This window comes from Plasmodium gonderi (genome assembly GCF_002157705.1).
Source record: "Plasmodium gonderi DNA, contig: Chr09, whole genome shotgun sequence".
Lineage (NCBI taxonomy): Eukaryota > Apicomplexa > Aconoidasida > Haemosporida > Plasmodiidae > Plasmodium > Plasmodium gonderi.
The window spans coordinates 1458803-1485637 of record NW_021628934.1 but is presented as its reverse complement, the minus strand read 5'-3'; the positions used below and the strand labels follow the sequence as shown (position 1 = coordinate 1485637).

General features: G+C 28.8%; 6 protein-coding genes across 6 annotated transcripts; 2 read left to right on the top strand and 4 right to left on the bottom strand.

Annotated features, from left to right (window-relative positions):
* Nucleotides 1–645: 645 nt before the first annotated feature.
* Nucleotides 646–1917, top strand: PGO_093070 (protein disulfide isomerase; the record flags this gene model as incomplete). The annotated part of the gene is made up of 1 exon (XM_028687895.1): nt 646–1917. One exon carries the CDS (start codon nt 646–648, stop codon nt 1915–1917), a length of 1272 nt encoding a protein of 423 aa, XP_028543696.1.
* A 1938-nt stretch (nt 1918–3855) lies between these two features.
* PGO_093060 (heat shock protein 70) lies at nt 3856–5847 on the bottom strand (the record flags this gene model as incomplete). The annotated part of the gene is made up of 1 exon (XM_028687894.1): nt 3856–5847. The coding sequence occupies one exon, from the start codon at nt 5845–5847 to the stop codon at nt 3856–3858; it is 1992 nt and encodes a 663-aa protein (XP_028543695.1).
* A 3903-nt stretch (nt 5848–9750) lies between these two features.
* PGO_093050 (hypothetical protein, conserved) lies at nt 9751–13972 on the bottom strand (the record flags this gene model as incomplete). The annotated part of the gene is made up of 2 exons (XM_028687893.1): nt 9751–13415; nt 13684–13972. 2 exons carry the CDS (start codon nt 13970–13972, stop codon nt 9751–9753), a joined length of 3954 nt encoding a protein of 1317 aa, XP_028543694.1.
* Nucleotides 13973–15704: 1732 nt separating this feature from the next.
* Nucleotides 15705–18522, bottom strand: PGO_093040 (hypothetical protein, conserved; the record flags this gene model as incomplete). The annotated part of the gene is made up of 2 exons (XM_028687892.1): nt 15705–16558; nt 16803–18522. 2 exons carry the CDS (start codon nt 18520–18522, stop codon nt 15705–15707), a joined length of 2574 nt encoding a protein of 857 aa, XP_028543693.1.
* Nucleotides 18523–21326: 2804 nt separating this feature from the next.
* Nucleotides 21327–23878, bottom strand: PGO_093030 (hypothetical protein, conserved; the record flags this gene model as incomplete). Its single annotated transcript, XM_028687891.1, has 2 exons — nt 21327–23162; nt 23447–23878. The coding sequence occupies 2 exons, from the start codon at nt 23876–23878 to the stop codon at nt 21327–21329; spliced, it is 2268 nt and encodes a 755-aa protein (XP_028543692.1).
* A 999-nt stretch (nt 23879–24877) lies between these two features.
* PGO_093020 (hypothetical protein, conserved) lies at nt 24878–26743 on the top strand (the record flags this gene model as incomplete). The annotated part of the gene is made up of 1 exon (XM_028687890.1): nt 24878–26743. One exon carries the CDS (start codon nt 24878–24880, stop codon nt 26741–26743), a length of 1866 nt encoding a protein of 621 aa, XP_028543691.1.
* Nucleotides 26744–26835: the final 92 nt, after the last annotated feature.

The window sequence follows — 26835 nt, the reverse complement described above, 5'->3', positions numbered from 1 at the left end:
TTTACATATGGATGTGATACTTCTTCATGTTTTTTTTTTTTTTTTTTTTTTTTTTTTTTGTTTTTACATCCCCTTCAGAGTGCTACTTTTTATTTATTAATTTTTTTCAATCTTCTCCCCTCTCAAAAATTAAGGCAGTAAATCTGAAGGCGCATGCATCAAAAGGGGCCAAATTTTAGGTTGAAAATGGGGTACCAATAGGTAGCACAATTATATAGCACCAAAATAATTTTCATGTTCATTATAGGAGTAACTTTAGGATTTACGTTTTTCAATTGACAACCCATATTTGTAATGTATATAACTATTGCTATAAGTATTAGTATTAATGTTAGCTTTTTTTTTTTTTTTTTTTTTTTTTCAAGTTAGCCAAACATAACAAATACCAAACGAGCTTATGGTACATGCACATTTTTTAAGCAGTTTCTACACTGTTTTTTTTTCCTGCTGTCCCAAAAAGTGCGCATTCGTTTTTTAAATATTATTTACAGTTAGGAAGTTGGAAATATAAGAACATTTTGCTGTTCGCTTTTTTTAATTCCCATTTTGTAGCCTTCTTTTGTATCGCCTTTTGGCTCGTCCCCAGTGTGAAGTCTGGCCATATATTAGCTCATTCGCGCTTGCACTCATCTGAGGTAAAAAAAGATGAAAAGCATAGGTCTCATATTTTTCTCACTCGTTTTGGCAGTCCTATACAGTAGGTGCACTTCAGGCTTATATACAAATGTGAAAGAAATAACAACAGTAGATAGTCTGAAAGAATTCGAGGATTTGTTAAATTCGAAAAAAATTTGCCTAGTTGAATTTTATGCAACATGGTGTAGGGCTTCCAGAGGATTTGCTAATGACTTTACAAGCATAGCAAAAACGTTAAAAGATGACATAACAATTTTGGCTGTAAAAAATGAAGATATAATTAATCATTATAAAATTGAAGCATTCCCAAGTGTACAAGTTTTTTTCGTAAATGATAATAAAAAAGATATTGAAAATTTTGATGGGAATTATAAAATAAAAGAGGTAGTTTCCTTCATATATGACAGTATAAAAAATTATCGTTTGAAACAATTGAATATTGATATTGGTGGAAAAAATAAAAGTTCTTATAAAAAAAAATCAAAAAAAAAAAATGATGGAAAAGTTATAATACTGAATGATAGTAACTTTGATAAAAATGTGTTGCAAAATGATGAAAATGTTTGGTTTGTTTTTTTTTATGCTCCTTGGTGTGGACATAGTAAACCAATACATCCTATGTTTGATGAATTAGCTAAAAAAGTAGCTAATATGAAAAATGCTAGAATTGCGAAAATTGATGCAACAGTTGAACAAAGATCAGCACAAACTTATGGGATAAACCATTATCCATCTTTTCGATTATTCCCATCAGGAAATAAAAAATCACACAGTGCAGTAGATTATAACGACTCAAGAACTGTAGATGACCTTTATCAATTTTTTTTAAAATATTATACAGAAAAAAAGGAAGTAATTCAGTTAACTTCTCAACAAGTTTTTGATGAATATTGTGAAAAAGACGTATGTCTACTAGCTATTTTACCAAATAAAGAAGATACAGAACTCAGCTATTTTAAATCATATATTCAAATATTAAACAGTGTTATTAAAGACGTCAGTAGATTACCTGTCTCTTTATTATGGACACAAGCAGGGGATCAATTAGACATTGTGCAAAAGTTAAATCTAACATTTGGTTTCCCCACTGTTATTGCTATTAGTTTTTCAAAAAATGTGTATTCGATTTTGAAGGGAAATTATTCTGAAAATTCCATAAAAAATTTTATCACACAAATGATGATGGGGAAAGCCTCTGTTGACAACTTGGTTCCCTTTACTGTAAAAAATGCCCCAAAGTTTTCCTTCAGTAATGTGAATGAATCCAATTCGGAATTGTAATCTGGTTGGGAAAATAGTGGAGCAAATGACGGGAAAAAAGTTGGAAAAATATGGAGGAAATAATAGCCTATTTTTACACAAGCAAGGTGTTCTTGAAAATGTACATACATATGAATATTTAGACGTTTATTATGTCACCAAAAAATGTATAAACTTAAATTCTTCCCCCCTGTTGTATATATGCACAAACATACGCAAAAATAAGTGTATTTAACTTCACTCATAATTTGTTTTTACTTCCACACGATGCAACTACTGATCATGTTACACATACATATATTGAAAAATATGCCACAACTTTTCTTTTTTTTTTTTTTTTTTTTTTTTTTTTCAACATGTTCTACTATATCAATTCATTTGTGTGTAACTGCATACAATTTCATGTAATTTTATCAACTTGTACTTTATGCCTCTTTAGTAGTGGAAAAAAAAAAATATATTTTTTTTAGCATGATGATGTTGTTTTCCCACAAAAAAAACACAACTTTTTTCGTAATTATTTTTTCTTTTTTATAAAATATGCTGTTTTACGTAGGGAGGTATATTCATGTGTACATACACATATATGTACAGTTTATTTATATGCAAAAGAAATATGACAGCTTCTCGAAAAAGAAAAAAGAGACAAACTACCATTGTTAAGTTATAATACCATCTTAACAGTGCCAATTGATAAGACTCAAATCAAATTGCCTATTAAAAAATTCAAATAAAGAGGCATTGCGACAAATAGGACAAATTTCCCTTTTTAAAGGTGCAAATGTGTGGCTTACAAATATGCAGAAGGGAGAAAAAAGTGACTAAGAAATATATAAGTGTTTTCAAATGAGTACATGTATTTTTGCTGAACTTTCGATTAAACACGAGTGTAACTAAATAGAAATGAGATATATACCTAAATCTTGTTCTTGTGGGTGAAATACAATGACTTCACATATGCACTAAAACATCTTCTTTTTCGATACGGAAAAAACCTTTTTGTATAAGTCACCCAAGTGGTCTTGGAACAACACCACCCTTTGTAATTTTTGTGTAATAATTTATTTGTTTCTGATTATTAAATTTTTTTAAATAAAAAATGAAGAAAATATTGCAGCAAAAGAATAAAATAAAGTGCGGTCTTATGAAATGACGTTTTCCGCAATGCGAGATTTTTGTGTATATTTAATAGGCGTGCATGCCTATAATATATATATTTACCTGCCAGTATCGTTGTCAAAATACACATAAGTATTCATCTGCATGCACACTTTTACCACGCACAAGGGAAAGAGTATGAGGCTCAATTAACTTTAAACATTTTAAAAATGCATATAATATATGTATGTATATATATATATACGTACCTGTAGACATTCTTGCACATTTTTTCTTTTCAAAAGTCGAAACTTGTTAATATTCCACATTTTTGGTACGGTAAATTGTACACAGATTTACATATAATTTACTTTATACCACATTCCAAAATGGGAGGACGTGGGAAAAAACAAGCATAAAAAGTGTTATATGTAAAATAAAATATGAAAGGATTTTAATTCCTTAATATTTTTAAAATCATCTGATGCATCAGATGTTACCTCACGCCACATGGTTATATACAGGACAAATGAATAATTTATATTGGCGGGGAAGGGTGCTTTCAATGACCGTCGAATTAAGATTACATGGGGTAAAACTACAAATGCGAATATGCACACGTTCATATATATATATATATATATATATATATATATATATATACAAACCAGCTAGCTATCTGCATTCAGACAAATTGCTGCACTTATCTTTCAATTGTAAACACAAAACGAATAAAATACGTTCTGATGGAATACTCTGTTTGATACTATGTTTAACATCGGTTTACATTTTCACAAACGCGGGTTCTTATCTGTGCATAGCACTTTTACATTTTTTCGCTTCTTCTCCTCTCCAAGAGCCTTAAGCATTGTCCTTGTTCTCCTCTGTTTTATTTTCACTTTTCTGTTCCTGTGATTGCGAATCCTGGGATGCATTGTTTTTGTACATTTCTTGAGAAATGGCCCATGACTTTTCTTGTAGCTGTTTTGTGGCTTCCTTAATTCCATCTAAATCTTCTGTAGACAATTTTTCTCTTAGAGAAGTAATTTTCTTTCTTAATTCTTCTTTGTCTGAATCAGAGATTTTGTCCTTGAAATCATCTAACTGTTTTTCTGAACTGTAAATTAACGTTTCTGCTTCATTTTTCGAATCTGTTAGATTTTTTTTTTGTTGATCCTTTTCCCTATTCAATTCAGCTTCTTGAACCATTTTTTCAATTTCTTCTTTGCTTAAACCACCACTACTTTGAATGGTAATTTGTTGTTTTTTATTTGTCATTTTGTCAATAGCAGATATGTTAATAATAGCATTAGCATCAACATCGAATGTAACTTCAATTTGTGGAACTCCTCTAGGTGCTGGAGGAATTCCAACTAAATCAAAAGATCCTAACATTTTGTTGTCACATGCCATTTCTCTTTCTCCTTGAAAAACTTTAATACTGACTTGTGTTTGATTATCAGCTGCTGTGGAAAAGATCTGTGATTTCTTTGTTGGTATAGTTGTGTTTCTATTAATCAATTTGGTGAAAACTCCACCTAATGTTTCTATACCTAAGGATAATGGAATTACATCTAAGAGCAACAAATCTTTTATCTCTCCTTTTAACACACCTCCTTGGATAGCTGCACCTAATGCAACTGCTTCATCTGGGTTTACACTTTTGGATGGATTATTTTGGAAAATTTGCTTTACTGTTTCAGATACCTTTGGCATTCTTGTCATACCACCAACTAAAATAATTTCATTAATTTCGTCCTTTTTTACATTTGCATCTTTAATACATTTCTCACATGGATCTATAGTTCCTTTTAATAAATCATGACATAACTCCTCTAACTTTGCACGAGTCAATTTAATTTGTAAATGCTTTGGTCCGGTCTGATTTGCAGTGATGAAGGGTAAATTAATTTCTGTCTGAGTTTTACTTGATAATTCTATTTTTGCTGTTTCAGCTGCTTCTCTTAATCGTTGTAAAGCTAACTTATCATTTTTTAAATCAATATTTTCTTTTTTCTTAAATTCAGAAATGAAATATTCTAATATTCTTTGGTCGAAATCTTCCCCTCCTAAGGATGTGTTACCATTCGTTGCTTTCACTTCAAAAACACCTCCTAGAATTTCCAAAATAGAAATATCAAATGTACCACCTCCTAAATCATAAACAGCAATAACTTTTCCATCGCTCTTTTCTAATCCAAATGCTAAAGCTGCTGCAGTTGGTTCGTTAATAATACGAAGTACATCCAAACCAGCAATTTTTCCAGCATCTTTCGTTGCTTGCCTTTGTGAGTCATTGAAATACGCAGGTACAGTAATAACAGCTTGGTGTACTTTTCTTCCTAAATAATTTTCAGCAGTTTCTTTCATCTTTTCTAAAACACAAGCACCTATTTGACTTGGAGAATATTTTTTCCCTTGGGCTTCTATCCATGCATCTCCATTTGGTGCCCTAACAATTTTGTATGGTAAATTCTTCTGTTCCTTTTTTGTTGCATCTTCATCAAATTTTCTACCTATAAATCTTTTCGTTGCATAAACTGTATTTTCTGGATTTGTTATTGCCTGTCTCTTTGCTACTATGCCAACCAATCTCTGGTTGTCATTGGTGAACGCTACAACAGATGGAGTTGTTCTAAATCCTTCTGCATTCTCAATCACTTTTCCTTGTTTCCCTTCCATAATTGCAACACAACTATTTGTTGTACCTAAGTCGATACCTATTATATCTCCAGATGCTCGATTGAAATTCGTTTTGCTCGTGCATAGGTGGCGACTCTTATCTGTTAGTATGTTATTCCTTACACATTTTTCAAAAATTTTTACAATATTTTTTTTATTCAACGATGCCATTTTTGCGGTTTTCTGATGGAGGCAATGAAAAAAAAAATGAAGCATAAATGTGAGGGCGCGAAAAAACGTAGACGAGAAAAAACGTAGACGAGAAAAAATGAAGATGAGAAAAAATGAAGATGCGAAAAAATGAAGATGAGAAAAAATGAAGATGAGAAAAAATGAAGATGAGAAAAAATGAAGATGAGAAAAATGAAGATGAGAAAAAATGAAGATGAGAAAAATGAAGATGAGAAAAAATGAAGATGAGAAAGAATAATGAAGAAGACAAATGAAGAAGCGGAAAAATAAAGCCGAAAAACGGCAAATTTAAGAAAAACAATATGCTGGAGATAATAAGTAAGCCTTCAATGCTTTTAAAGAATGAGCAAATATTTACAACAAAACGTAGAACCAAAAATGCATTCATTCACGTCGCATAAGTTGAGGTTCATAAATACTCAAACATTCACGAGCAATGCAATGTGAAAAAAAAAAAAAAAAAAAAAAAACAGGTCATGAGCAATTGTTTACAGAATGAATTATCTTTTTATATTTTTCTACAAAGTTTTACATAAAAATGAAAAAAAATATACTTGTGCATACTTCTACGTACACTCATATGGATATATTCGAACAACATAACTTGGTACATATGTAGGCAAAAATAAATTTATGTCACTTGGATTCAAGAGAGAAAGCACAAAAGAGTTTATCTATGATATACTAAGCTATTTACACATTTTACTCCCGTAAAGGCTGTAAATCATATGTTCAAGATATATTAAGAAAGAACATTAGCTTACATTTCAATTCCTCTACGTTTGAGAGTCAAATAAAGTTCTATTGTGATTTAACAGGAATTACTTCAATTTAATAGCTTTATTTTGTTTACTCAAAGTGGGGTTCCCCTGTTTAATGGTTATCAATTTTGATCTTTAATCTTTTTTTTTTTTTTTTTTTTTTTTTTTTCTGCTTCTACAAATATACGATTTGCAATTTTGATGGTTTTATTTCCAAAGTCATGCAAATGTATTTTTGTAAGTATACATTTATTTATTATGTTGGTGTACATGTGTCCTCATGAATTGTTAAAAACGAAAAATGTAAAAACATTGAGATGCGTAAATTAATGTTTATACATATATGTACATGTATGTATATATGTATATATGCATATATGTATATATATATATATTTATGCGTTCATTTTAGTTGTCAACATGTTGGTTAAAAAATTACGTAATTTGAATGATAATAAAATGAGCACTTAATTTTTTTTTTATTAAATTTGTTCCTTTGTCATATATAATAATGAAATGAAAAACGCTTTTTGTTGTTGCGGTGCGTGGTATTGTAAATGTTGTAGATGTGAAGCAAAAATAATATTTTGTAAAATAAACGTTAAGAAGGCTCCATAAAAATGGTAAAAGTGTGACCTATAAAAATATTTAAATAACCACTCGCCTTTTCATATAAATTAAGAATAAATAAAATAAATTCATTCAAATATATTGAAGTTTTTTTAATTTGAACAATTTTTCACTTAATTTACAGATGTTGCTCCCTGCACATGTGCCACACTCTCTTTTCAAAGCATGTTAATAAATGATATGTGCATTTTTCATTTGCATATGTAATGTTTACTTAATTAAGCACTTGTTTTAAAGCCCATGGTATGCCAGAGGTTTTTTTTTTTTTTTTTTTTTTTTTTTTTTTGCCATACACGCTATATTACATTATACTAAAATTCAAAAATGATATGCTGTGTGGGACGTACACAAAGCGGGTGTTATATTTTATTTGACAATAAAAAATTTGCATATAATATTTAGTATTATTACATTGCACTTATTCAAATGTTTATGTATATATATATATAAAGGGTGTTTTCTTCGATATAAAATAACATCATGATGTGTTTGTTTTATTTTTACTTTTATTATTTTATTTTTTTTTGTTTTAATCAATTGCACAATAAGGAAGAAAAAATAGGGCTCCATAAAAATTGTCACATAGGTGTTGCTCCCATTCGCCCTCATGAAATGGTCTCAAAATACTTTGCAACATGCAAATTGTAGTATCAAGGCCTCATAAAGTATTTTTTATGCATGTACATGTGCCCATGTACAAATATGAGAAAATATACTTAATGGAATGCACAAGTATAAAAAATATGCATTTGCATATTTTGCACCTTTAATTTACTGAAAAAGATGTAAAGAAAAAAGAAAATTCAAAAAAGGTGTGCTAATAATAAAAAAAAAAAATAAAATAATAAATAGTTACTTTCTCTTCATTTAAAAAAAAAATACTACAAACTGAATGTGAAATTAAACAAGGCTCATAATATTTTATAAGTTTCTTATGAAACATATTTTTTAAGAAATAAATAAAAAAAAAAAATAAATAAATAAATAAATAAATAATAATATTGTAGATCAATAAACATAAATATTATCCCTTAATTGTTTTGGCTTTATCTTTTTTTTCAATACAACTACGAAATGGAGAAAAAAAAAATGAAAAAGTTCACTGCTTTAGTAAAAAAAATAAACAACATTATAGATGCTTTATTCATATACATAGAGAGACTGTCTTATTCCCCACTGGTTTGTGTATTTTTCATTCAGTGTGGAACTTTGTATCCACTTTTTCTATTCCTTAATAAAACAGTTTGCACATATAATCAATTCCGCTTAAGTAAAGAATAATATAGAGCTAGCTACTTTTTTTTTTGATGTTTATATAATACTTTCATAACATTATTGGATGGTTGTGTAATGCACTTTCCTGTGCTATATTTATGAAGGAACGCATTTCCGTTTGACGGGTTACAGATTTTTTATTTGAAAGAACATGAATACCTACATTTTTATTTTTATGTTGTAATATTATAAGCAAAGGTTGTTATTGAAGAGAAGATCAAATATTTTTTTTTTTTTTTTCTTTTTTTTTTGTATTCACGAGGTAAAAAAAATTGAGGCCGAAACGATGAATAAATTTTTTTATGTAGCATTAGCTATATGTCCAATATAAATAAAAAAAATGGCGTGTTCTAAATTCATACGCAGTGACATGGTAATAGCTACATAATTTACTTATGCCGGCAACTATTGAAAATATGTCATATTCTGTGCATAAAAAAGATCTCTTGAGTAAAGGCATATTCAATAATGGTATATCAATAAAGGTATATTCAATAAAAGTGATTTACCTTTTGTTACGTATAATGGATACTTGTTCAATAGGGGTCGAGATAAGTGCGGATATAACATAATGGACGTTTCAGAGTAGAGGTTTTTAAAAAGAAAAAATAATAATGTTTATTTTTTAAAGGGTAATTTAAAAACTTAATTATAAGGTAAAAAGTCTCCGTAAATGATTTTATGAAATATGATACACACAACACATAAATATGCCGTAAACACATATGTGTAAAGAATCAGTGCAACACTGAATTTTAAGTAATGTTAAAACTAATTAAAAAAAAAAAAAAAAAAAAAGATGAGAAAATGTGCGAAAAAGGGTTTTCAAAAAAAGAACAATAGCAAAGTATGGGTAGATAGATTAATAATATGTCAAAATGAAATGTGATCAATTGTGGATGAACATTTTATACATAACCATTTATGATACAGTTAAACTGAAAAAATGAACAAAAAATATAAAAACTGAATGACGAACTGTTAAGGAAGTGTTAATAAAGTGCACATAGGTATAATTAAAAGAGCAGTATCTCGTTTTTCCCAAATGGGAAATCTTTTGTATATTTTTCACAATTTTAACATTTTTAACAAAAAAAAAAAAAAAAAAAAAAAAGCAATGTAAAGTAATGTAAAGCAAAGTGAAGCAAAGAAAAGCAAAGCAAAGTAAAACAAAGCAAAGATACAAATAAGTGAAATTTATAGTACCTAAATGTATTCACGTTTTCTGTAGATGAACATAAAAAGTTTTCCCGAACAATTCCAGGTTCATGTTATTTTTCATTATTTTATTCATCTTATCATAAAAGGTATCAATATAATCATGTGTTCTCTTTTTATTGTTATTAAAAGTGACTTTCTTTTGTAGAATTATTTTCATATTTTTTGTTACTTGAACTTTATATTTTGAATTTACCATTTGCATATTAAGATTTTCATAAGACACTTCATAAATTTTAACAACCCCGGTTTTACTTTTAAGCAGGTCATAATTTGTGTCATTGATAACTTCTGATAATATTAAATAATGTATATTTTTATTTTTATTATCTAATGAGAGCATTAACCCAAACTTTATAATTTCATCATCAATGGGGACTATTTCATGGAATCCATATTTTGAGGTGGCAAGAACCACCTTAAAATATATTATAGAATCATGATAGTATGATAAGGGCAAATACTGTATGTCCTCTTTTGAAAAATAGGAAACATAAAAGTTAAAGTCAATACCATACATAATGGAATTTTTGTATTTAGAATGATATACAGTAAACACTTTTAATCTTTGAAAAAAATAGTACTCTTCTTCATATTTTTTAATTAAAAAATTATTAAAAAAATGATAATCATTAGGATTGTCTAAAAACTGTTTCAAATGAGCTTTTTTTAAATCATCTGTGATTTTCGATTTCGGCAATTTAAAAACTTCATCTTTAAAAATTCCTAAATATACAAATAATGTTTTTTGCATTAATTTGTCATTTAATTTTTTATTCTCTGGTTCCTTTTTTTTAATTTCATTTCGAATATAATTCTTCATACAACCATAGTAATCCTCTGATGTGCATGTTTTTATTTCACTTAACTGTAAATTTAAAGTCTCAAAATATGGATAAATAAATGTTTCAACATTAACACCTTTCGATTTTACAAACAAATAATCATTTCCATAAAGTGCATCATAAAAAAAATTTCGAATCTTATTTTCTTCCTTATTTTTTTTTTGTAATTTCAAAGCTTTCGAAAGATATTCCATGTCAGGTACTGCATAAAATATTTTTTCTTTAATTTTTTTTAATGAGTCTTCATAGCTTAAGTTAATAAAATCGTTATATATTTCTTCTAGTTCCTTTTCATCTATTTCGTAAATCTCAATCACTTCTACATCTTTTCTATGTACACATTCATTTTTATTTTCATAACACATGTTATACAGCTGCTTAATGAATGGAATTCGCAACAGATACTTTAAACTTGCACTATGGAAAATGGATAAATTATTTTTATTTTTTTCGTTCACTGTGTTTTCATATTTTCCTGATTCGTCACTGCCATAATTATAATCATTTTCATCATCATTTTTGTCCACATTTTCGCCTTTTTCTTCAACATGATCATCGTCATCATCTTGTTCCTTTTCTTCTGCTTCTTTTTCTTCTTCTTCTTCTTCTTCTTCTTCTTCTTCTTCTTTCTCTTCTTCTTCTTCTTCTTCTCCTTCTTCTCCATCTTTTTCTTTTTCATTTTCTTGCTCCTCATCGTTTACCTTGTCTCCTTTGTTATCATTTAAATTTCCTCTTTTCTTATTCTTCATCACACTGTCATCAATAAGATCATTATTATTCTCCTCTTTTGGGTCCTCTTTATAAGCGTCGTTACCTTCTTCCTTTTCGTTCAATTCATCGCTCTTTTTATCATTCTCTCTATAGTCCACATTATTAAATACATCATCGAGAATAATGTTGTCATCCATATAATTATAATGTGAATTATCCTTGTCATTTTCATTATCATTCTTATTTTCACTTTCAACATTTTCAATATCATGTTTATTTAATGCTTGGATGATATGTTCAACGTCCTCCTTGTCCTTTCCTGCATGTTCCAAATATATTTCATCAAATATCTTTTCATCCACTTGCTCATTTTTATCACCTTTCATGTTTTCTGACACTACAGTTACTTCGTTGGAAAGAGCAGTTTCGTTTCCTAATTTTTCCCAAGCATTTTTCCCTTCCCTGTTTTCAAACTCTCTTTCTAGATCAGAATCTAATTCTAAATTTGCAGCGGATTCTATTTCGCTTAATATCTCCTTTTCTAGTTCTTTCTTCACTCCATAAATTTTGACATTGCTTGAGCCATTCCCGATTACTTTTATTTCTTCATTTCTTTTATGATCCTTAATGTTCTTCACTTCTTCACTTTCTATCTCGTTTTCTAATTTATTATTACCCTCTTCCTTGGCTTCATTTTCACTTGCTTTCTCGTTTTCTAATTCATTTTTATCTTCCTTATCAATGGTTTTAAAAGTAGTAGTGACAACTCCTGCATGGTTGTTGGAATATGAATCAAAATTTTTCTCAAAAGAATAAATATATTTGTTAAAATAAAAAATTGGATTTTTAAAAAGGTTTCTAACACTGGAAATATATCTTTTTATGGTAGGTTTGAAAATATAATTATCGTTATTCATGGTGATGCTTTTTTCCATTTCATCTGTATATACTTTGATTTGGTTATTTAGTTCATTGTAAGAAATATTACTTTTAACATCTTCATATTCTTTTTCTTTGATCCAGTATTCGGTGTCAAGTTTCTTGTCTCCATGAAATATTTCATTCATAACATTGTCTATCTTCTGTTTATCTATGTGTTTAAAACCCTTTTGTTCATACATGTTAGTATTAAGCATTTCTTCATACTTGGACGTTTTCATAAAATCCAAATGAGTAAAGTTAACATTGTTTGTCGATTTTGTATTTATATTAACTTTGCATGGTTCTAATTCTTCTATCACGTTTCCAGAAGAAAAATCTATATATTCTTCATTATATATAAAAATGACATTAACATCCTTAGAATATTTGTTATTAATAAGATTCATGATAGACGTAATAGTTTTTGTTGGATTTTGAAATGTCAAATATTTGCTCATATTTATAAAGGCTACTTTATTTTGTTCAAGTTTTTCTTTAGAAATATCTATATATTCATTAATGTCATCTAAATTAAAATCAACAGTTGTTTTTAATTTTTTTAGTCTTTTTGCATAATTATTATTTTCATAATTTACCCATTCACTGAATTCGTGTACCTTTTTATTTATTAAATTGTCAATTTTTTCATTTGTTTTATTCATATCTGAAATCATATAAAAAATACTTAATATAATTTTCTTATGCATTTTTGAAAGGATTCTAGCATTTCTTTCCATATACCTTTCTATTTTTTTTTGATAAGTTTTTGTTTGTTTATACAAATATACATATTCTACTAGTGCATTTTTTATGATAGCATTTAAATCATTTCCATATTGTACCATCATATCATAGTAACTTAAACCTTTATTTGAATGTTTTAGATTATAAGACATTTCTTCAAAATATCGAATAATAGGTAATGCCTTGCTAGATTTTTTCGTAAGGGTTTTATTAACCCAACTTTTCGAATTTTTAATACTATCAACGGTGCAATTAATTTCATTATTTAACTCATCTCTTCTTTTTAATAATTTCCCTATTTCGAAAATGTAATGTTTCAATTTGTTTATTTCTTTATAAAATCTAGAATAAAAATTGCTATCAATGTCTTTGAAAATGTTGGAAATGTAATCTTTGTCTGTGTATTTTTTGCAATTTTCATTATTTGTAACTTCATTTAGACCTACAAATAGAGGGGGGGGGGAGTGGCAGGGTGGAATTAATAATGGATCTTTGGAAATATTGAAAAATGGGAAAATAAATGCAACGTTTCGAACATACAATGTTATGTAAACACACAGTGTGATGCAAATACACAATGTGATATTCGTGGAAATGGAAAAATATCATGCACTACTCGGTTGGACATGCACTGTTAGGTTCGATATGTATACACCTCAAATGGATAATTAAAAAAAAAAAAAAAAAAATTTTATATGTAGAAGCATTACAATAGTCCTTAAAAGAGGTGTACATAAAGTTATAATTATCCTTATCAAAACTGTATTTCATGAATTGTAAATTCTTCATCTCATTGTTTTCTTCTTCGATTTTGAAATCGTCAACGCTGTTCTTGAATATTTTTTCAAATATATCCATAACATCATTAACATTGAAGTTATAGTTTAGTATATCTATTAAGCTTTTATTTAAAAGTCTATCCGGTAATTTGTATGGCAAATCTTCTGATTTGCAGAACAGAAAGAGGGTATACCAAATCGGCAATAAAAATACTCTCATTTTATCATATATTGTCGACAGGGCAATACTCATGGAATGAATAAGGGGTATAAATAATACTATCGAGACAAGGAAAAACAAAAAAATATTCAAAGACAAATTTACATGATCATATAAATCATGTTAATAAATCATTATTTTCATGAAGTCCTGTTTTTTTTTTTTTTTTTTTTTTTTTTAACCCTCTTAAGTCCTCATTTAGGTCCTTCATTTTGCAATCTTCATTTTGTTTTTCCTTTATAAACCGAAAACTTTCTTAAAGTTCAATTTAGTTTTCATAAAAATCAAAGAAAAATATAAATATGTAAACGTGTAAAGCATATGAAAATGTAATACACGAGTTCTAATATATATGCGGATAATGGGAAAAAAAAAAAAAAAAAAAAAAAAAAAAAAAAAACTGAACAAATATGTCAGCTAATTCATGAACGATCAGATCTCTTGTTTAAGGAAATTTATGTTATTTAGTTCGATATAAAGGAGTCTGGAATGATTAACGAAATTGCATTGTGACAAACTTGAGCAACTTCAACTCAAGTAAAGATTTAAACCATTCGGAGTAGGCTGAACTCTAGAACGATTTCTCAACCACGTTGAAAACTCATTCAAGGATTCTAGCTATACTCCTTATATATATATATATATATATATATATATATATATTAAGATAATGCTATATTCAACAAAAAAGTGCTTAATAAATAACTATTTTTAAATCTAGGTAAAATGAATACGGGGATTAAATAAAACTCTGCAACTTAGTTTCAACACAAATAAGGGTGTCGATTGCTAAGTGCCCGTAATTTTACTCTTCTATTCAAACTTTTATGGGGGAAATGGAAAGGGAGAATGTTGTATTTTTATGTATGTTCATAATGTACCTCTGCTTGTGTATACATTTAAGTAATTGTGCGTAGTATTATGCTTATATATATATTACGTACACATACATTACATATACATACATTACATATACATACATTATATATACATGCATTACATAAACATACATTACATATACATACATTTTCCATGTACATACATCACATGTACACATATTACACATACATATATTATTGTAATGCTGAAAACTGCATGTACACTTTGGGATTCACATTCATCCATTCAAAATTCACAATGTTGATAGAAATTACAATCCCATAAATCATAATCCGGAATATCAATTTATTTCCCTTTTTGTTATTCAGACTGCTAGCAAATTTTAAAAAATTGTATGATCTACAATATTTCATATAATTTGTTATGTACTTAAAAAAAAAAAAAAAAAAAAAAATTGTGTTTGTTGTATGCTGCATACAAAAAGCTGATTTAATATATATATATATACATATATGATGTATAGGCCTTAATTTCATTTCACTGCATGCATCATTAAGAATGATTAATGAAGAAGTCTTTTAATACATGCTAAATAATTATTTTTCAACAATGGGAACTTTTTTATGCGTGAAACATTTATGTATATAAATGTAAACGTACTTAAAATTTGTTGTAATTATTCTCCACTTTGTTATTTTTAGAAAAGGCTAATATGGGGTGTGTTGTTGATAAGATGCCGGTATAGGTATCAACTGCATGCATGCCAACTGCATACGTGCCAACTGCATACGTGCCAACTGCATACGTGCCAATTGCATATGCGTTGGGTATACGCAATCCATGTTTGTATTCGCATAACACAGGCGTGATGGCAGTTATATTGTACCCAATGTTACTCTTTTACAATATTGGTGATGCACTCTAGGTGGAAAGTATGGGGGAACATGTCAACAAAAACAAGATTTTTGATTTTTAAATTTTCATTTTGGAACAAAACATTTGTTACGTTGTTAACTAACGTTATTGGGTTGCAGGAAACATAAATTATTTGACTAATAAGTTGGTTCGAACTTAAAATATTAAGGACACTATTAGCCAAGCCGCTTCTTGGGGGATCGACAATAACTATTACATTGGAATTTTTTTCAGATACATTTTTAATTTCATTTGCAAATAGTTCTTCTACTCTACCTTGGATAAATTTAAAATTTTTAATTTTATTTATTTCTGCATTTTTATTTGCACTAATGATGCTATCTTCACATATATCGATACCAATTATATATGTGTCTTCCTCTTTTAACTCATTTGCAGCACATATGCTAATGGTACCTGTACCACAACATAAATCAAATATATAATTTTTCTTCTTATTATTTATATTTATATATTCAATAACTCTCTTGTATAATATTTCACAGCTACTATGGTTTACTTGAAAAAAACAAGATGGTGTTAATAAAAATCGATTATTTAAAATAATTTCTTCCAAAAATTCAACACCCCATAAATGCTCATTCGGTGATTGATTTGATGCGTCATTAGAATTATCATGTTCTTGCAAATATAGAGAAACCACTTTAAAATCGGAAAAACTCATGAATAGTTCATCCTTTTTCTTTGTCAACCTGTTTATTAGCAGCTTTTTTATTTCTTTCTTTTTTTTCTGATCTAGTGCGTATGTTTGCACGGTTATCATCAGTTCCTTTTTGCTGTTAAAGCGGACGACAAGCAATCTCCAAACGCCTGCAATGGGAAAGTGAAGAAGAAGATAAAAAAGGAAAAATAAGCGGAAGAAAAAGGTGGGGAAGGAAAAAGCAGAATCCAGGAAGATGAAATCGTAAAGAATTATTGCGTGTATCTCGTACAAACGAACTTCATCAGCGATATGTGCACTGGAATTTTTCAACTGCGAACATAACAATGTATTCGATTGTTCACAAGACGGCATGAATGCGCATGCACATATGAAGAGCTAATGTAAGAATACCTGTTTTATAAACTCTGTCGAAGACGGGATAATTGGAATCCTTTATTATACTCTTCATCTCCTGAACGACTTGCTTCATGCAAGGATGAATATGAACACATGTATCAACGTTTTTGACAATAGGATTTAGATAGTAAGACTGCTTCTGCTTCTTGTTTCGAAGTTTTGTACTCTGTGATTCATTAACTGGAGATACATTGTTACTTATATTGTGCTCACTAAAGTTACAGTTGTTATCATCAGTGCAATTTTTATCTTCATTGTTGTCATTGATATCGGTTTTTACTTTTCCAGTCACAAACCCAATTTCAACATTATTATTTTCATCATATGAAATGGTAAATTCGCATTTATTACGGTATTCATTTATTCCTCTTTCATCTGGGTACAAGGGATTGTCAACCTCGAATTCATACTTCTTTATTTTTTTGTCAATGGAATATTCTTTATTATTATTACTACTTTGCTTTAGCTCACTTAGTATAGCTTTATTCAGACAACTGTCTTTGCTTGTTTCATTTTTTTTGTTTTTCTTTTCTAAGCTATTATTACTGTTGCAATTTCCGTTGTGGTTGTTCATGGTGAAGCCTGCACTTCTGATTCCATTTCCTTGGATACTTCCACAAGGGCCAGAATTATGTCCCTCGTTCGTACTACTCACATTGGTATCTTCGTCCACAATATTTGATTCTATATCCCCAAACAACAAACTTTGTTTCTCCCATTTATTTCTTAAGTTAGATAAAATTTGATCTTTGCATTTTTCTAAAAATTTTTGCTTAATTTTAATTTGATCTGTATATGGATATTTATGAAAGGGTGTTACAAAATTTTCTATGCTTTTGTTCTTTTGAGTTTTGTTTAATTTGATAACAGTTTGTAAATCTGGAAGTTCGCTTTCTACGTTTGTTTTTCCTTTGATATTATTCTCAAAGGAATTTTCTGCGCTTTCTCTCTTGGTTCTTTTTTGCTTTCTGAAATTATCATCAGAGTATCCTTCCTCCATGTTGTCATCATCAATGCCTTGATCACCCCTGTTCATATCGTCCCTGTTCTTATCCCCATTGCAGTTATAACTTTCTCCAACGTCCTTGATGGCGTCTCTGTTATTATCACGTTCAAATAACTTTCTTTTCTTCGCGTATTTTGAAAATCTGTTAATTTTAATAGTTGATAAGCTATCATTTGGATAAATACGCTTATTTTCTACCATTTTTTCAAATACCTTTAAATCTTCATAACACTTAAATCGGATATATGCTAAAGGTTTGTTTCGCGGCACAAAAGTGTCATAAAACGTAGCCTTAATATTATTTCTGAGCCATTTATTTAAGCTCTTCTTGTTCATATATTTTAGTGTATAACTGAAAATACTTAAAACATTGCTTCGCACCAATTTTGTGTTTGCGTTATTATCCTTTGTATTACTATTTTTTAAATAATTTGAACAGTTGCTTGTGTAATTGTTTAATGACAAATAAACATTGTTATTACCGTTCCTTATGAGATTTTGGGATCCCATTTTTGCAATTATTGCTTCTTTATTATCTTCCATGTTGTAATTATAATGTATGCCCTTCTTTTCTCCTTTCCGTTTTTTCCAAGTACACAAATGAGGAATAGTCTTTGCTGTTCTTGTAATACCTAGACAGTAAAGACTTTTTCTTTTTGCGTAATAAAACAAGAAAGAAGCTATTAAAAATAGTAGCTGTTTTCTCATTCAAGGATTAGCAAATAATTCTCTCAAACGTATGTATATGCATTCAAACTTCCTTTGTGCGTTCTGTGTATATACATGCGGCATTCCGGCATTCACTCAATTGAACATGTATGCATGTAAGTACCTATTAGCATTTTTGTATGCCACATTAGCACTGTCGTTAGATATGTTCCCCGTTGCATATACATTAAAAACGTTTTACATTCATGTGTATAATCACGCCATTTATAGCAAGCCAATTTGTTGCTTTGGTGGAAATGTACATGTGAATACGGAGAAATTGTATAACAAAACAATGTTTTATTCAGTTGATGTTAAATGAAAACTCGTTTTTAAAGAAAAATAATTCAGTCATTTAGAGCAAATGGAAGAAATTTTTAAAAATAATGAACAGCAAAATGAGTGAAAAAGGCGAAAAGGGTAAAATAAAACACAATGGAACAAAAAAATAATATGTACAATTGAAAAACAACAAAAGGGAAGAGGAGGTATGATGGGCGGTGAGGAAAGGAAAATATAATAAGTATATACATGTAATGAGAGTACATATAGTTGTACATGTATTTTTTTTTACCGCAAGTTTGTGACACACAAAATATTATATAAATCAGCTTTTTGATAAACAAAAAAATTTTCTCTCAAAATATTCGCCAAATGTAAATGCAATGTATAATTCTTTCGCATGTATACCGTGATCTGTTTTGTATTTCATACTTTCATTTTGTCACTTAACAATTTGTGGCTTTACAGTTTGGGACTTTACAATTTGTGGCTTTACTTTTGGTCGCTTCACATTTTGTCGCTTCACATTTTGTCGCTTCACATTTTGTCGCATCACATTTTGTCGTTCCATATTTTGTCGCTTTACATTTTGTCGTTTTACACTTTACGCTTAACTTTTTTTTTTTTTTCCTTTTTTGGGAATGCACAAAACTGTGCCATAAAGTTCCTTTCCGTGGCAGTTGTAAGTTTGCACTCATGCACCAACAGTTGAAGCGCGACAAATTGTATAAGCATTTGCACTGATTTTGTTTTATTTCATTTTTTTGATGCATTTTTGATAACACAATTTTCCCTTCACCCTAGCCCAATCATTTTTTTGGTGCTTAGCTTATGTGTGCTATGAAATATGAAATGAAGTCACAAGATCATATAAAAAAGTATATATACCTTTATACACATATATATTCATACGTATATATAAGTCCATATGTTTTTTTATTTTTCATACTTGTACTTTTCTGAGGACAAAAATGTTTTGTATTCTTTCCTACAGCACAAATAAAATGTTAACAAACAATAATTGATAGGTATGTGCAAATGGGACATTGTAAATCAAAGTTTTTAACCGTTTGGAATATAGGATATTTTCATGAGACGCACACACAAAAAAAAAAAAAAAAAATACAATACAATACAACGAAACACAATAGCAATAACAATAAGAATAGCAATAGTAATAGGAATAGTAACACCAATAGTAATAAAATAAAGAATGGAGGAGAAATTATGCATACTCGGGTATACTCTTTTTAATGTTTGATTTTTCTCTACTTCCTATGCTCTGTGTTATCTTCCCACCATCCCCCTATGCATGTGTATATAATACACATACTTAATGTACGAATTAGTTCACTAAACAAATATTGCCCTCAGGATGTTACTAATTCTTTTATATTCTCCGTGTTTTAGGAAATTCAAAGGGGAAAATTCCCCTACCGTTTGGCAAAAATATGTATGATTAAAAAATTTATAAAAATTTTGGCATTCCCCCTTAATTATGTTAAATCAAAGGAACGATATGGTTGGGGATACATGTATGTCTGTGTTCTTGTGCAAGGTGCAAAAATATCGAACCATAAATTGTTATGTAACGTTAATATCATTGTAAAATAAGTTTGAAGGGAAGCCGAAACTTGTACATATTCTTCTAATGTCAAATATACTCCTCAGGTTTCTTTCCCAGTAGTAGTCGTAACATTTACTTCTGCTTACATGCATAGCGATAAAAAAAAAATTATAAGATTTGTTGTTATCGTTAGATCTCCCTTTTACAATGAAGGAATTATTGCGACAAGTTAAAGAAATAAGTAAATAGTTAATTTTTTGAAAAGGATCCGAATTAAAATACTCCCCTCTCCACCTATACAACTTTTCACATGGATTTAGTAGACAAAAAAAACATTTTCCTGAATGCCACGCTGAGTACACTTCGTTTATTCGAAGACATTATATGCATAGTGTCTACTTCCATTTCGAGACTCAAGGCAATGTATGTTACCTCTCAAAATTTTCTTGCAAAAAATGTGTAGTAGTAAAATGAAATACGAATAAAATGGGCCTTAAATAAGGACAAAATGGTCCTTAAATAAGGACAAAATGGGCGTAAAATAAGAACAAAATGAGGATAAAATTGTGGTATTTATATAAAAATATAAATAAGTAAAAATACATTTTATTGGATGCTTTATTTACTATTTTTTGTGTTTTTTATGGATAAATAAATTTCGTCTTATATATATTTTTATACAAAATACACAAACATTAAGAACGAAAAAGAAATACATGAATTATTTTTTTATTCTTTTATATTTGGAAGCTGCACATTTCGAGCCTACATGAGGTTATAATAAGTATGTTATGCAACTTCGGAAACTAGTTTATAAGGAAAAAAAAGGAAAAAAGACTGGGAAAAAATTGGGCCATATATTCTCCTATTATTAATTCTTTGTTCGTGTTTAGATTAGGTTTCTTGGCTCCCGTTGTACAATTTTTCTGACAGGAACTATATATTTTTTTTTAAATTATGTATTCCTTTTGTAACCACCATTGCTGTCTCTCCTGGAATGGTGATATTTGTTACTCCTCCTTTTGGTGACTCTACTATCATTGGATTTCCGTTGCCCACTACGTCTTTTGTGTTTGCGCAATCCATGCGAGCGTTCGATTCGTTTACTACTGCTGGTGCTCGCCATTTTTCTCCTATGCCTAGGTCTACTTCTATCACTTCTATCACTTCTGTTACTTCTATCAATTCTATCACTTCTGTTACTTCTATCAATTCTATCACTTCTGTCACTTCTGTCACTTCTGTCACTTCTGTCACTTCTGTCACTTCTATCACTTCTATCACTTCTGTCACTTCTGTTACTTCTGTCATTTCTATCACTTTTGTCACTTCTATCACTTCTATCACTTCTGTCACTTCTATCACTTCTGTCACTTCTATCACTTCTGTCACTTTCCCTCCTATGAATGGAATCATACTTTAGAAATTTACCCCTTTGAGGAGATCTGTTCTCGCTACTCCTTCTCTGGACTTCACCCTCCAGAATATCATGAATTTTTTTATTCTTATTTTTCCTGTAGGTATATTTGTCATTCGAAACAACGATTTTATTCCCCTGATACTTTCCACTTTTGCGTGTACTTTGTGTGTCAAAAGCTTTTTCTTTTTTTCTGTAAAATGCTGAATCACGCTGTTTGTATGGAGACCATGGTTGGTAGATGATATAAATTTTTCTTCCATATAAAAAAGACTCATTTTTTTTCATAATTTTAGCAGATGTTTCTCTATCATAAACTTCTACTAGTGCTTCCTTTAAAGATTTGTTGTTTTTCAAATTATTTGACGATTTAACATTTTCGGAGGATTTTATAGCAGGTACATTATACATGTGTATCTTCTTAATTTCGCCACAGTCTTTAAAAAAATCTATTATATCATTTTCATTACATTTATAATAAATATTTGAAATTTTTAATTTAAGTAGATTTTTCTTTCGTTGTGGATTTTCCATATCTTCATTCATATATTTCATTTTTTGATTTATTTCACTCTGTTTTTTATCCAGGTATGACAAAACGTTGTTTATATGTATATTAATTTTATATCTTCTCTTTGATACACCTAATGTGATAATGTCGTTATTCCCAATTTTGTACTTTTTGTGAATCTCACACAAATTATTGTTTAGTCTTGTTCTTGATTTAGATCCTACATCTATGAGGTAAAGATAATAATCTTTCGAGAAAAATAGTATACAATGGAATCTTGAAATCGATGGATTCAAACAGATAATATCATTGTGTTCATTTTTACCAAATGATATATATTCTTTTTTTTCAAAAGAGTAATTTTGTATTTTCTCTTCTACTGTTATGCGTCTACTTGATGAAAAATTAACATTTCCTGAAATTTTTTTTTTAGTTTCTTTGACTAGTATATCATTACGTTTGTTATCTTCTTCTTCCTCCTCTACATCACCATCTTCAACTATTTTTTTTTCGAAATATGTTTCTTCAATAGAAATGTCCGCAACTAGATTCTTGTCTGTCTGCATGTTACAATTTGTTAAAAGCCACACATAAATTTCTGCATTTTTCATTATGTCATTTCTTATGCTCATATAAATTCTCCCTAAATTATTTTGTCCTTTCTTTTCAAAAACGCCAAAAAATAAAAAATCTTTTATCATATTCTTATTTTGAACTTTTGTCACATCCTCCTTATTTACTTTGTATACAATTTCACGATTTCCTGTTTCTTTCAAATTTTCTCTCATTTTTTCATACCTCCGAAATTTATCCCTTTGGATCATATCCATCCACAGCAGTTTGTTTCGTTTCCATTCTGGATTCTACAAAAGTTGATAATGAAAACACCCCAATTAAGTTTTTACGTGTTGAGAAAATGTGGAAAGTGCTTCCAAAAAAAAAAAAAAAAAAAAAAAAAAAAAAAAGGTACACACGGGTTATGATAATTGGGAATAGATCCAAATACTCATGGCACATATGTATAGGCTAGCACGTACATGTATATAAACTAGCACATACGTGTAAACTCTCACATGAGCATAAACATTAACATTCGTATAAACTTGGGTTCATAATTAATCCCTCTCCCCCCCCTCCTTCGCCTTACCTCACCGAAATAGGGAGAAATGGCCTCCAAATCGGAGACTGTCAACTTATTTACAAGTTCAGCGATATTCTCCAGGACCTTCCGCTTCGATTCTGTTAACCCTTTCTCTTCATAGTAAATTACATTGTGATTTTTAAATAATTCAATGGCCTTCTTCTCATTTATTATTTTAAAATGGATATTTTTATCAAAATTAAAACTTGTGTTTTGTTTATAATTCGTTTCAACATTTTCTACATTTTCATACTGATTTCTTAAAAAAAAATAACAGTGATATGGGGAAATAAAGCTGAAATCATTAAAAAGTACTTCACAAATGTAATAAAAATTTAAATAATTGTGTGGTCCACTAAAAATATCAATGGATGTAATTACACATTCTTCCTTATATTCTTTTTCATTCGGTATGATAGTTTCCAAGTTATGGTTCATTTTGTTTTAAAATATATTTCATTTCTTCCTTTGTTAACACAGTTTTTTTTTTTTTTTCCTCATGTAGCCATAGTTGCTTTTTAATAGTTAAGAATTCATTATTTTGTCCCCAAAATAATCATGAATTCATAGATATGCTCTCGTTATTCACAAAGGGATACATATATAATATGTGTGCATACATAACAATCCATATAATTATTATACATTTAATGTGCCTTATCAGTTCTGCACGCATCGTAGGGTTTTCGTGGCTTGTTCATAATGAACAGTATCTTATTTAGTTCATGTAAACAAATTTTAAATTTACATTGATTTTTTTTTTTTTTTTTAAATCGCTATTTAGATAACCGCTATTATGAAATATATTATATGCGTTCACTGTATTATAATGTTACTCCTTTTTTTTTTTTTCTTTTTTTCCAATGAGTAAAACAAAGGGCTTGTTTAATTATAAGACCTTTCCTATTTTTTCTATATGACAAAATTCCAATGACATGTTTCGTAAATGAAAAAAACGAAATATGCCCTACAGGATCTCGACTCATTCCCATTCGATTCAAGCAAATAAGAAATATAATTATAGTTTCTACATAATTTTAAAATTTTCCATGCTTTAGAGGAGTTTATCACATTTTTGAGACATCTCGCATACCCTTGTCACTGTTAATGTGTTTTTTTTTTTTTTTTTTTTTTTTTTTAGAGATTTATATAACTCATATGGGTAAGGTTAGAACTGAACTCACCTTACATTATCGATGTGGTATACATGTATAGGGATTTTCCTAAAGGTGTCCAATTTGCTTTCCATGTTATATTTCCTCTTTTGAACGTTATCCTTTTTTTTTTTTTTTTTTTTTTTTTAAAGCTACCTTTGTGGACCTTGATGATTTTTATTTTGTTCTTTTCTCATTCATTACTTTTACAACATGCTTTCATTGGCAACAGTTTAATTATGCACCACCCACACTGTACCCCTTTTAATTTTGCTTTCCTTGAATGATCGGATTAGGAAAGGTACTTCATTTTCTATCTCAGAATGAGAGAAACATAAAAGTGCATCGAATGAAAATTCCCGACATAATAAAACTGCTTAGCAAACACAAAGAGATAAAACAAGATGATCTAGACAACATAAATATCCAAATAATTAACACCCTAAATCATATCAATCCGAACAAAATTATAACTAATATAATACACAATAATGTAAGAGTAAAAAAAGATTTGAAATCTTTAAAAAAAAAGATTTATTTTAACCATTTATTACTTAGAACATTAATCGAAAGGAACAAATCTTTCAAAATATATGAATGTAAAGAAGATGCACATAATAATGATGGATCTCAAAATGAAACATCAATACAACTTCTAGAGATTAACACGGATCCAAAAAATATATACGGAAGAAATAAGAGAAAAATAAAACTAACCAGAGGGACCAAAAGTACGAGTACAGAAAAAAGCATCTCTGATAATAAAAAAAATGAATTAAATTCAGAATCTCAACATATATTATTAAATTTAGGAAATAACAATACATCCATGAGTGATGAAAAAAGAGGAGTAGAAATTTTTAATCTTTTCGAATTAACTAATAATTATTCTAGTTTTATCCTAGACAATGTTCTAAAGCATATTTGCTCTTATATATATAACTACAAAGCATTAAACAAAGTAAATAAAGTAGAAAACAAAGGGTATGAAATCGTTTCAGTATTTTTGATATCCAATATATTTCATAGTTTTTTCGAGTTAAAATTTGGTTATACATACATTGTACACTTTTTAAATGGGTTACAATTGTACAGAATTAAAGATGAAATAAATGTCAGCCAAATGAATTTTGAAATTATTCATGGTTATGTGAATATAGGAAAGGACAGAGGAATTGTAACCATTCATGGTAATAGTAGTAGTGCCCCTGTGAACATCAACGAAGGAGAAAATTTTCTCTATGAGGAGAGGCAAAAGTCTATTTTGGAAAAGGTGCATGATATATCCTTTATTATAGATTATCTCAATAAGAATGTTGAAAGGACTATACGACACACATGCAATCGGAGTGGCGATCACATCCCGGACAAAGAGAAAAATGTCTTTGTGAGCGACCAGGACTCTGACTCATATGTTTTTGAGGATGCAAAGAAAAAACAAACATACATAGTTAACGTGAAAGATAAAATTTTACTAAGTTACAGTATAAATGAATCGTATTTAAACTATTTTTTAGACATAATACAAAATAAATATAACGTTGACAAGATAAGTTTTTCCAATTATTGCCTACTAATGCACATGTACAGCATGTCCAATCATTTTGTAATCAATTTGTTCGCATCCCTTCCACTCCTATTTTTGAAAAATAAAATGCACACAAATATTAACACATTTATCATTTTATTAAATTCTTGTATTTTCCTATTAAGAGGAAAGTCATTTATGAGTTCTCTAAATTCGTTTCACATTTTTGTGAATTCTGATAAGAGTAACAAATTAATTGAAGACAAGAATTATGTACTTGAAGTAAAGGAAAAAATATACTTACTAACAGAACAGCTAATAAATTACATATTCCAGAATAGAGAAATAATGAATAATAATCACCTGTTGCAAATATTGGAAATTCTGTCTTTTATAAAATATAAAAAAATTCTATTCAGTTACATTTTTAACAAAATGAGAAACAGCCTTTGCTTATTAGACAAATATCAAATTTTTTATTTTTTAAATTCTATGTCCAATTATGATATAATCTATAACAAGGCAAAAAATGAAATCCATCTTCATACTCTTAAAAATATGGATCAGTATTCACGTACAGAAATAAAGCAGATGGAAAAATATTTGCAAGTGAAATGTTAAAAGTATCATAAAATCCCACCTCTCATGGGTGAAGAAGTTATGTTATGTTATTTTTTATTTTTTTTGGAAGAACTAAGTTCGTTATATAAACC